This window comes from Acanthopagrus latus, chromosome 4, assembly GCF_904848185.1.
Source record: "Acanthopagrus latus isolate v.2019 chromosome 4, fAcaLat1.1, whole genome shotgun sequence".
Taxonomy (NCBI): domain Eukaryota; kingdom Metazoa; phylum Chordata; class Actinopteri; order Spariformes; family Sparidae; genus Acanthopagrus; species Acanthopagrus latus.
In genome coordinates this window covers 23,905,074-23,917,280 of record NC_051042.1, presented here as the reverse complement: position 1 = coordinate 23,917,280, position 12,207 = coordinate 23,905,074, and the positions used below count along the sequence as shown (strand labels likewise).

At 41.1% G+C, this 12,207-nt stretch overlaps 1 protein-coding gene across 4 annotated transcripts in view; it reads left to right on the top strand.

Annotated features, from left to right (window-relative positions):
• The window catches only part of LOC119018259 (chromodomain Y-like protein 2), a 47,018-nt gene that overhangs the window by 23,882 nt on the left and 10,929 nt on the right, over nt 1-12,207 (top strand). For 3 of the 4 annotated variants that reach the window (XM_037095778.1, XM_037095781.1, XM_037095779.1), the window contains exons 2-3: nt 4,065-4,665; nt 9,599-9,816. In XM_037095778.1, the coding sequence (XP_036951673.1) occupies nt 4,065-4,665; nt 9,599-9,816 (819 nt within the window). Of the gene's footprint in view, nt 1-3,818; nt 3,944-4,064; nt 4,666-9,598; nt 9,817-12,207 lie in introns of those variants that run through there. The other variant, XM_037095780.1, reaches the window with a different exon arrangement.

Sequence of the window (12,207 nt, the reverse complement as noted above, 5' to 3'; positions counted from 1 at the left end):
ATTATGAATCGAGTATATGAAGTTGGAGTCGGGCATCACACTGTCATTGCATAGAGTTGAACGTTTTCAGGAGTTTTGGTTGCACTGTGGTGTTTAGAACTGTGTAGCTTGTAAGTGTTGCTTTAGACTAGACTGGTACAATTTTCTTGACCTATTTGACTTGTCTAATGGGTCACAGATAGAGGTATACATTTTTGTTTTTCATTTTTAATCCATCTGGCCAATTTATCAGCATCGTTAAGACATTTTACAAAACTACTGTTATTTGTGGATCTTTGCTCCAATAGCACCCGATGGCTGGATTTCAAACTGGCAGCCCCTGGCTTTTAACTAGCAGCTGAATTAAATTTACCTTTTATGAGACAGCTTCATTTATAAATTATGGGCAGAAAATTGTGTTTTATGTCCCACTTACCTGATGTTAGCTGTTATTCATAGTACTGTTGTTTGCCAACTGCAAAGCAGGTGAAGGTAATTAGGAGTGCAAATGCTCACGAAAGACACAGTTTGGATCCTGTCACAGTTTGAGTCAAGGTTCGAGTCATTTTTGAGATCAGAACAAAAAAATCAGAGAGCTAAATTCATTTCAAAATGTGCTCCCTTGGCTCTGATTGGTTACGTGTCACAAGTAGTAGCCCATCAACATTTAAATGACGCTGTCATCACCACTGTCATGGAAATCATTACTTCATAAAGTAACAGTGGCCGTAAAACTGTATTTCATAATATGATGGCACGAATCTACAATTAATCTGTGGTTCAGCTGCGTGCTGAGTGGAGTGGGGTGCGTTGGGTGGCGTGGGTAGAAGTGGGGGCTACGGACGGTCTTTACGTAGGCAGAGTTCTCCACAAAAATGCCCTGAAAACAATTGAAAAACTAGACGGCTTCATGTAAACGTAGTCTTACTGTTTGTTCCTCATGTCAACATTTGTACTGATGGTTTGTCAGGATTTATACACAGCATGTGATTAACACAGTACCGTTACTCGTTCATGTTAGAAGAGATTGTTGCCCTCACTCTCTGCCAGCTCATACTTTGTAAACCTCTCCACAAGTTTGACTCACGATATTTCTTCCCCTCTCCTCTCTGCCTGTGTCGCTTTGTGCAATGCCGTTAAGTGTGACATTGTGTGGGACTGTAAGCAACCTAATCGCCTGTTCATTTCTGTGACACCCCTGCGGCTCACCCTTCAAAGGCTGTTTACTCCTCTTAATGTGCGCAGCACATCTGAGAACTTGATGAGCACTTACTACCACAGCTGCACTGAAGCCTCTTACGAAACCTTCAGAACATATTCAATACTACTTCGAAATGTCTTGTGAGTATTGTTCAACATACTCCTTTTAAAATCTTTCACTCCTAAAGTCTTAAAGACCAAATATTTGCATCCAGCATTTGTCTCCCAAATAACCGCTGTAAAATCAGAAGATCCTTATATGATGCCTGAGGACATTGTAAGTGTGATTTTTATAGCGTGTCATGTGTTTGGCCGCATAACTCTACTCCTTATGTCAGCCAGTTGATACGAACTTTATTTTACTGCATGTTATGCAAGTGAGATGTCAATGTTTAATGATGGTGTATGTATGACTGTTAATGATGCAACATGTCCTGTGTGTAATATACTATTCGTAATGAGATGATGTGTCTGGCTGTGTGTGAAGGTTGTTGTCATTGTGTAAAGTAGTTTTATGGACCAGTGGTCTAAAATAAAACAAAGTGATTGAGGCCTCCACTTTTCTTCCCCTCCCCCTTGCTGTAATCATTAAGAAGGTTTCAGTCATATTTCGATGCCTCTGAATAGCCAGAGGCATTATGTTTTGGGTTGTCAGTCCTGTTGTCCCATTCTTGTAAACGTGGTATCTCAGGGACACCTCGAGGGAATGTCACAAACATCAACTGTGAGTCAATGATGGACCGGTTCTGGTGGTCCAAATTCAAGGTCACTGTGACCTCAGATACACTATATATCTCTGGAATGCCTCGAGCGAATTTCCTTAAATTTGTACTCAAATGATCAACAACATAGTGTATGGTAACATAGGTATGGTAACATAGACGAATGAAAACCGAACATTTGAACAGTATAAACTGTCCTTGAAGTTTTTTCTGCCAATGTACAGGTTTTTTTTTTTGTTTTGTTTTTTTTTTTTAAAAAAAAGAGATGTCTGCACCAGAGCAGCTTACAGCCCAGACGATTCAGCTTGAGTCCTAGCAGCACCTCCTGAATTGCAAATCAAGTTGAATGCAATCAAAATGAATTGCAAAGTGATTCACACTCTTATTATTTGAGTGATTAGTCACATTGTGTGAAAATGGTAGGCGACACTATCGTAGTTATTCTTTTTGGGCAAATGATGGACTGTTTTATCTGCCCTATCATATTCAGACCCCATCACTTTTTGTTATGTTGCAGCCTAATGCTAGAATTGTTTCAGTTAATTTCTCCCCTCATCAATCTGCACTAATTACACGATAATGACAAATCAGAACCAGAATATTAGACATTTTTTATAAATTAATTCAAAAGGAAAAACTGAAATTATACTGACATAAGTATTTAGACCCTTTGCTGTGACACTTGAAATTTAGCTCAGGTAATTCCTATTTCTCTTAATCATCTTTGAGGCTGTTTCACCACCTTGACTTTCCACCAGTGGTTTATTCAATTGATTGGACATGTTTTTGAAAGGCGCACACCTGTCTACATAAGGTCTCACAGCTGACCATGCATGTTAGTGCAAAAACCAAGCCATGAGATCGAAGGGACTGCTTGCAGAGCTCAGAGACAGGATGTGTTGAGGCACAAATCTGAGGAAGGCTACAAAAACAGATTCTGCTGCATTGAATGTCCCCAAAACCATGTCTGGAGGAAACCAGGCACCACTCATCACCTGCCCAATACCGTCCCAAGGTGAAGCACGGTGGTGGCAGCATCATGGAAGCACAGAGCCAAGACATAGCAAGTGTGGCTTAGGGACAATGCTGTGAATGTCCTTGAGTGGGTCAGCCAGAGCCCTGAACCCAAATCGAACATCTCTGGAGAAACCTGAAAATGTCTGTTGACCGATGGTCCCCATCTAACCTGACAGAGTTTGAGGGGATCCACAGAGAAGAATAGCAGAAAATCCCCATATGCTTGTCGTGTCACACCTAAGAAGACTCAATGCTGAAATCACTGAAAAAGGTGCTTCAACCAAGTGCTTACTAAATGGTCTGAATACTTATGTCAATGTGACATTTCAGTTTTTCCTTTTTAAAAAAAAACATGCCAGGGGATTATGCAAGATTGATGAGGTGAAACATTTATTGAAACAATTTTAGCATAAGGCTGCAACACAAACAAAATGTGAAAAAGGTGAAGGGGTCTGATTACTTTCTGAATGCACTAGATAACATATAATTTTCACTAAATATGATGACAGAGGAGAAAGACAGACACAATCTAGAGTCTTTTCATATTTCATTCCTTAGTGCTAGCCTAGGATAGGATTGTGTAGGATAGCATCACTTTTTACGCCGGGTTTATTCAGGAACTTTACTTAAGTGCCTTGTGTTGTGGCCTTGGCTGGCCTACTATAACTGTGAAATGGACATGCTTTTCTTGTTTTGGTTTGACCTTAAAGCTGATGTATAAGGCTTCTTCATGATAGCTGCCTGCAGCTTATCTCAGCTCCTCTCTGGTCTCTTATCTGTCCTCTGCAGGGAATTATCTTGAACTCGGCATATGTCACAAAATGTACCTTTTTTAATATTTGACACTCCCTGGCAACATCTCAAACGTGAATCAACACTTAAACATATATCATCTGTATGTATGTGTGTATGTATATATATATAGCAACTGAAAATGCTTAGGCAGGGGTGGAAAAACCTAAAGGGTCACCAGCATGCAAACAGCGCTCTAGAAGGGCACCCTCATGGGCAGAAAGTCCATTCGAGTCAGCACAGGGCTCAGCTTTCTTTGTTTTTGGAGTGGATAGTCTTACTAAGTATATATTTTACATTGATTTTAATGATTCAAATAATTTCTAATTGCCTCCCTCTATTTGCTGCCTTCAGGTGGAGCGGATTGTGGACAAAAGGCGGAACAAGAAGGGTAAGTGGGAGTACCTGATAAGGTGGAAAGGTTATGGAAGTAAGGAGGACACATGGGAGCCAGAGCACCATCTACTGCACTGTGAGGAATTTATTGACCAGTTCAACAGCTTGACACTGCACTCACACAAGCGTCCCAAAGTTGCTAAAAGCCGCCAAGAGCCCCGTGTCACCAGCCACCCATCTGCTGCTGAGAACGCCAGAGCTCGGTCTGAGGCTAGAAAGAAGAAAAGGACTTGTGGTCCAGCTGTTGGCGTTAGAGTAGGAACTGTTCTAGGAATTGGAAGTGGAGGATCGGGTCACGCTCACAAGCAGAGGAAGGTGGGCGTAGAGCCTGGGAAACATGCTTTAGGAATCAATAAAGCCATGACGTACAAAGCTCCTCCACCAGGGGGTTCTCACTTTGTTCCTCCAGTGAGGGTTCCTCATAATGGACTCCAAAATGGAGACATGGAGCCTCTCGTGTACAGGACAGCACCAAGGTCACATAGATTGCCTTTGGACAGGGTGGATGGAGAACTAGGAGACACGGACACCACTGGACAGCAATTCATCACTGAACTAGGTAAGACGTTAAGAAATTGCTGATTTTCAGACATATGCTGATATTGTATGGTGATATTTAAGAAACTGATAACAATCCCGAGAGCCTTAGTGACACCTGAACTCCTGGGCCAGAAAAATGTTTGTCTTGGAATATGCAAAGAAAACCAGTATACTGGTCAATATTGTTCTTTTTTGTATTTAAGTATTTTTTTGGCCTTTTCTGGCTTTATTTTATAGTGTAGCTGAAGAGTTGGACAGGAAACAGGGTAAGAGACGGGGAGTGACACGCAGCAAAGGGACCCGGGCCGGGAGTCGAACCCGGGTCCGCTGCAGAGCCTGGTTGGTGCCATCTGATGAATAATCTATGTACTGGTGACACTGTTTCCCCCTCAAATATATCTTTTGCCTGTCGGTACTGCAATGTCTCGTTACATTTTGGCTGTCGTATTGATATATCCTATAAGCCAAATCAAGCTGATATCAGACAGGCAGATGCATCGGTTCCATTCTAATGGAAAATGTACTGGAGAATGGACCTGTTTTATTCATAAACCTGTAGAATACAGGAAAATTGCATTGAACACATTGCTTCAATGTGCTGCCAACTCCACAGTAGCGTGCATGTTCTGTGCTTGTGCAAAATGCAATAAGCCTCCTTATCAGTAGGTGGCGCTAGTCTCGTGCCAGTACTCCAAAACATGAAAACAGGAAATGATGGAAAGGAGTGCATAGAAAAACAAAGCGCACACAATATTCCGCCCCTCCCACATGCCGCGCTGATTCGCTAGCACACAACCAATCAGAATGGTGATACAGCTAGCACACAACCAGTCAGAGTATCCAATGACTCCGACGGCCAACAGCCAACCTTCTCAAACTTAGCATGTTGAATTGGAGCAGACGCTGTCCGCGCTTCCAACCAAACCTGAACACACTGAACGGTTTTGTTTCTGAGCTCGTCCGAGTCGCCCCAAACGCTTCAGACAGCCAAACGTTGGCCCGGTGTGTTTCAGACTTTAGGGACGTTGAACCAACCGGCATTCATGCGGCTTGCTAGGGTTATGTGAGCCCAGGTGTGAATGGTTGTTAAGAAGTCTGGGGAGGGATGAGTAATGTTGGAGGCCGTTCCAATTTGACATAGATGGATTCTTTTCCTCCTCTTTCGAACCATCTGTCTTCTCTGGCCAAGATGTGAAAATTGGTGTCCTCAAATGAATGATTTTTGTCAGTGGACAGCAGAAGTGTCAATGTCACTGAAGGAGCCCTCCATTGCTTTCAGAGTGTCCTGCATAGGGTGGGAGCTGTTCTCCATCAGGGATAATAGCTTAGCTAATGCCCTCCTTTCTCGCGCCACCTGCACTGGGTCGAGGTGGTATCCTAAGATGGAGATGGCCTTCTTGATCAGTTTGTCTAGTCTCTTCCTGTCAGCAGTGGTGATGCTGCTGCCCCAGCAAGCAACTCCATAGAAAATGGCTGATGCTACAGCAGAGTCAAAAAAAGGTCCTCAGTAGTGCCCCCTGTACCCCAAAGGATCTGAGTCTCCTCACCTGGTAGAGTCTGCTTTGACCTTTCCTGTGCATTTGTGTTTTCTGTCCAGTCCAATTTATTGTTCAGAAGAATACATAGGTACTTGTAAGAGTTCACTATCTCAGTGTTCATTCCCTGGATGTTCACTGGCGTCGACCAGCCCTGTAGTCCTCCCTGCATTAATCCGGAGGCGGTTCCGCTGGCACCGTTATACGACAGACTGCATTACTTCTAAAGATAAATACAGTATAGGCTCACTTTTACACCGCAGCGACTTCTGCTGACACACTACTTGTACTGTGGTTCTTTATTACAGCAGCAGCTGATAACACCTTTGAATTTCACTCGTGGGTCACAGTCCAGGGCTGCACCATGGTAGTTAATCATTACATCAGTTTTAAATATGGCATCCTGGCTTGTTGATGAGAATATCTTGAGCAGAATTTATTTTTTTGTCTTTTTTTTTACTAAATATTCCAATCAATGGTAGAATTAATAGTGAGTTTGACCATTCCTACTGTCCATAACACCTGTTAAAGGAATGTTTTGTCCTCCGTTGCCTTTAGTGTGCATCATATGTGCATACTGATATGAATGTTATGTGCTTGTTGTGCTCTCTCCGTGTTAGTTGGTTTCACTTTGTGTTACTGTTCATCTCCCACCTACTTAAGTCATGTTACCAAATATATTTAACAGTTGTTTGCAGTGAGGCCACACCACAAATTCAAGGTCAGCGCACCATAATATGAATCGCAAGTAGAACATTTACATAAAACTGCCATATGTTATAGTCAGTTTTCACTTATTTTAAAGCATTGCAACTTCATTAGCGATTGTGAGACCTCTTCTAAGAGTGGCTCTATATGAGCGCATTAGGTCGACCAACCTAACCGGTGTAGGAGTTATTATGGATCCTAATCTCCTAATCCTGAAAAGACTACCCCGCTCACCTCACCCAGCTCCCTCAGCTCCGCCCGTCAGCATGCTACTCCAGCAGCAGTCTCTCCGACTGTGGACTGGTGACAAAATGTGCACTCGAGGCCAGACAAACCCGATGAAGGTCTCATATGGACAGCATCACAAGTAACTGTGTGCAGGATTTTTTGTGTAACTCTTGGTCCACCCTTCCCTTAACTGTGCAACTGGCTCATGAAACATATGTGAAATGTTTTTCTGTTTTTTGAAAAATAGAAGGATAAATAAATGAAAACAGACCTGCAATTTTCTACATATATTAAAAGCGACACATCAGGTTTGTTTGTCACCACAGAAAAATAATTGTAGTCTTCCAGTAAATTTTTGGGATGAGGATTAGAGGCTGCAAATATCTCCATGACAGTCAGCTTCTTAATGGTCACACCAGTCGCAAACAGCATGTGTTGATTGTCCAGAAATTTATAGCATTGTGTCATCAGGTCTCTGGGGCATTTTGAAGCAGTTTGACCGTTAGTAAGCCCAGTATAACGAGGAGGGTCAATTTGTATGGTCCTCCTCTGTTGAATTGAATTGACACAGACTCATAATTTGGAAATCCGTGTTAATAAGATTTTGTGTGGCCGAGTTCAACTGCAGATGATTCTCTTTGTTGAAGGGATTGACCCCAATTTGACATGTTATGTTGAGGCTACATTTAAGAAATGAATTAATCTTATAAGTGATTTAACTATTTAATACCAATTTTCTTGTCTTTAGCCCAAATTGCTTGTACCTAAATGTGTTGTTATAGTAGCCAGCTCAATCAGCTTGCTGTTGCTGTTTCTATCTATGACCACTGGCTGGTTCTTCTGCATTATTAATCTTGAAATCACTCATGGTTAAAAGCACACTGAGGATCTCATTTAGGGCTTTGCAGTCTCTACTGAGAGCAAAAGTTGTTTTTTTTGTTGTTTTTGAAAGATCAGACCCAGCTTTTGTAATGTTCAAACAATCACTCTACTACTTGCTGTGGTGAGAAAAATGGTGCATGAGTACTCAGTTCCTGAGTAATGTCTGACCCATTGGTGCGTCAGTGTTTCCTGCCGCTGCATCTCTAGATCTAAGATAAAGGACTCTTGCATTGCTTAACTTGTGGTTTTTTCATCTTTCATCCATTCGGCTGATGAAAGTGCACGGCTGAGATTGTGTTACACAGCATTCACAGAAACCTTTTTATCAGCGTAGGTGAATCAGTACAGTTTGGGGATTAATGATGGTCCTCCAGAAATTGCACTGCCCCGCATAAGTCAAGGTTTCTTTGTGTGAAGTGAAAAACGGCTGAAAATGATTGAAAGTATTGTTGACTACATTCCTAGTGTGATGTATAAATTCAGCTGCGTGTATGGTTTTCGAGACTTAAATATTAATGCAATCAAGAAAAGCTAAAATTCAGTCAATCCCGTGGGGACAGCTCAGATGTCATGCGAAGAATAGTGAGGGGAGTGACGTGCTTGTAAGTGTACGCACTAAACCAAATGTCATGGAAAATAAGGAAGATTTTAATAATCAAATTTTTCTGAAGGACATTTCTACGGGCAGTTTCTAGGCAAAGCCAACCTCAGTTCACAATATTATGAGAGTATCAAACTTAAAGGTAGAATCAGTAGAATTTGTCAGCAAGGTTTGTAAATGCACTAGAAGATTGTTGACTGTCGCATTCCCAGAAAAAAGCAAGCCTGTTTGAGAATGTAAGGGTAGAAAGTGCAGATATTTGTGTTAAAATGTTGGGAGAACAAAGATGTCAGAAAAATAAATACTCAAATAAAGTTAAGATACCTGAAAAAATCAGTAACAAACCCAAAAGTACAGCAACAAAGTCATGGGAAACAAAAGAGTTAGATTTGTTGAAGAGAAAATTCACTTTACTCAGGAATCTGTGCATCTCAGATAAACAGTACAGGTAGAAAAACTTAAACCGCTGTATGGTAGGTAAGAAAACTAGCTCACAGTGTTGCAGAGCCAATGCTATGCCGAGGGGATGCGTTCAGTGACCAGATATGCAAACATATTGTATACCAAGTCAAGCCAAGCTGTAAATACATTAGTATCAAAAGCCAGTCTCTGAAGAAAACTAGTTACCCCATCACAGAGCGATTATAAAGTCTTCAGTTCAACTACATTATCTAGACCAGTGGTTTGGATAATAATTTCACTGTCTGAAGAGAAAATGAAGGTCAGTGTTTAAATGTTTTTCCCAAAATGTTCCCAGTGAACATCTCTTTTCAAGGCAACAGATCCTTCTTAATGATCTGTGGAATTTTTTTTTTTTACAAGCAGTGTCGCTGCATCCCCAGATCTCAGCAATGAAACAGGTGTTAACAAAGTTTTTGCTAATATTGTAGACAGTGGCTCTGTCATGGAGGTGTTTTAATTATTTTACCAGTGGTTGTCTAATGTCTTCGATCTCAGAAGTCTTATCGAACTGTTCTGTCATGCCTCCTCCGTGTCAGGCTCCCCGCTGGCCAACGGCAAGATGCATTTCCACAGCTCAGTAAAGCGGAAGCTGGCTGAGGAGAAAGGCTATGTGTTTGACAAGCGGCTCAGGTACAACGTGCGGCAGAATGAGAGCAACTGTCGATTCCGAGACATCGTGGTCAGGAAGGAGGAAGGCTTCACGCACGTCCTGCTGTCCAGCCAAACGACAGACAACAACGCTCTGACGCCAGAGGTGAGAATGAGAATGTACACACCATTCCATACACTTATTTTCATTCGTGCAGGTCCATTGTTCCCTCGTGTTTCTCTGGTTTGTATCGATGTATCAAGGCCATTTAATTATGTACATTTTTGATTGTTTCCCAGTTAACATGGAGCTCTGTTTGGGCGAAAATAAATTGGAAAAATTTCCTCATTAACTGCTGTAGAGAGGCCCTGGAGCTGTGCAACAATTCCCTGGCTGCTCCAGGGGAGCTTTTCAGGAGACAATCTGTAGAAAACTGTGGTTTTATTTGACAGCTGCCAGGTATGAATATGTTTAGCTTCATGAATCTTACAAAGGGCATTGCTGAAAGATAGTATCTATACAAAGCAAAAAAAAAAAAAAAAAAGTTTGGGAAGTAGGTCTCGGCTCTGTCCTAGGTACTGATGGAGAGTTTTCCTCAAAACTGCCTCCTGCCAAGCAAGGTCTCCACAAGTAGAACAATTAGGGATACATTTAATCATTTAAACGTTATGCCGGTCTGTTGTTATTGCTGCAAAATGTCAGTTGGAGGAAGTAGTTAGGAAATTATGCAGCAAGTTCATCGAGGAGAGCATTATGTAATTATTCTTCAAGAGGACCAGAGACCCCAGAGATGGTCAGATATCCAGTGATTTCCACCGCATGCATTGTAGAGACAAGACTGATGTCTCTGCAAGAGACTGCATGACGAGGCTTTCCTGTTATGTCGAGGTCGTGTCAGATCTTGTGGTTCAAAACAGGCTGTTTAGCAGATGGAGTAGTGATTATTAACATCAGGTTTTGATGATGTGAAGACACGAGAGCCCACTGATCAAATGCTACTGTAATTATGTCTTAGTTATGGAAATGTTGTTTGTGTATCTTATCATTATCAAAATTCATGGGCACACCAGGACTTTACTGACACAAAGGAGTGAACTGCATGGTTTCCATGTTGCTTCATCAATTTTGTTCTGTGCTGAATTGCCAACAGGTGTTTCTTTACATTCGTCTGTACAAATATACATCAAAGAATCAGCAACAATTGGCAATATGCAAACATCTCTCAAAAGATTATGAGATCCAAAAAACAGATACAGAATATACAATTCCATAGAATACCATCAATGTACATCAGTATGAAGTGTATTCATTTCATCATAAATTACACATCAAACCAGTTGAAATACAGTTCACTCCATAACCATTGACAGAATTGATACAATGTCATCAAATCTGATGAATGAATAGATAAATTGTTTCAAAAACAATAAAACATAGTAAAGTAAATCTCAAAGTACCTCAAAGTATCTCAAATATCAGGGTACATGAATATATGACTATTGTATAAAATACAATGTAGTAGGTAGAAAAACATTGAAAAAAATGAGTAGAAAAGAAGTTATTATACAAAATGCATTATTACAAGAGATTAGATTAGATAAAATTTATTTATCCCACATATTACAACAGCGCAAGATGCAGGGCAAAGAATCAGACATATATGCATAAAGTTCAAGAGAATATGTAAGTTGAAAGTGATTGTGGGGATGAATGATCTGCAGTAGCGTTCCTTCATACACTGTGGCTGTAAGAGTCTGCAGCTGCTCAAGGCGTCCACAGCCTGGTGCAGAGGGTGAGAGGTGCTGTCCATGACCGACGTCAGCTTGTCCAACATCCTCCTCTCACCCATCACCTCTATGGAATCCAGCGAACAATCCAGGACAGAGCTGGCTCTCGGAACCAGTTGGACTATTAATGGAGATCATACTGTAAATATCCCTATTTGATAAGTGAGGAGAGGTCAAGGGTTTGTGCCAGGGGGGCTTTAGTGGCTCAACTTTACCTACATACATCAGCTGTAGGCACAAAGAGTGTAGGTTAGACAAACAAGTACAAACGTGGAATGACGTCTGATGTCTCATTTCATCCATGTGGCTCCAAAGAGTTGATGTATCCAATGTTATTGTGTTTTCAATAACTGATTTATGATGTTGCCACCTCAGTGGTTAGGACTGACTTTCTCAATCCGTGTGAATAGAAGTAGCAGAACAATGATTTATCACCTTGAATTTTCTGCAATATAGACCTAAAGATATCACCATCACCAGTGTTACAAAGGAAACCCAGAGAATAGATGACTTTGACAGTTTTATTCAGACACTTTGATACAAAAGCAGCTCTTAAAATAAAATGACAGAGTTTCATGGTGACTCAAAAACCCAGATGATATCACTTGATGACATTTAGACCAAAAAGTTTTAGTAAATTATCAATAAATTGCTGATTCACTAAACAAGATCTTTGCTATTTTAAGGAGCTCTTCTGATTACATCTGATAATACACCAGCTGAGTCTTCTCTGCAGGCTTTTTGGGTGCATAATCTGTGTCAAGCTGTG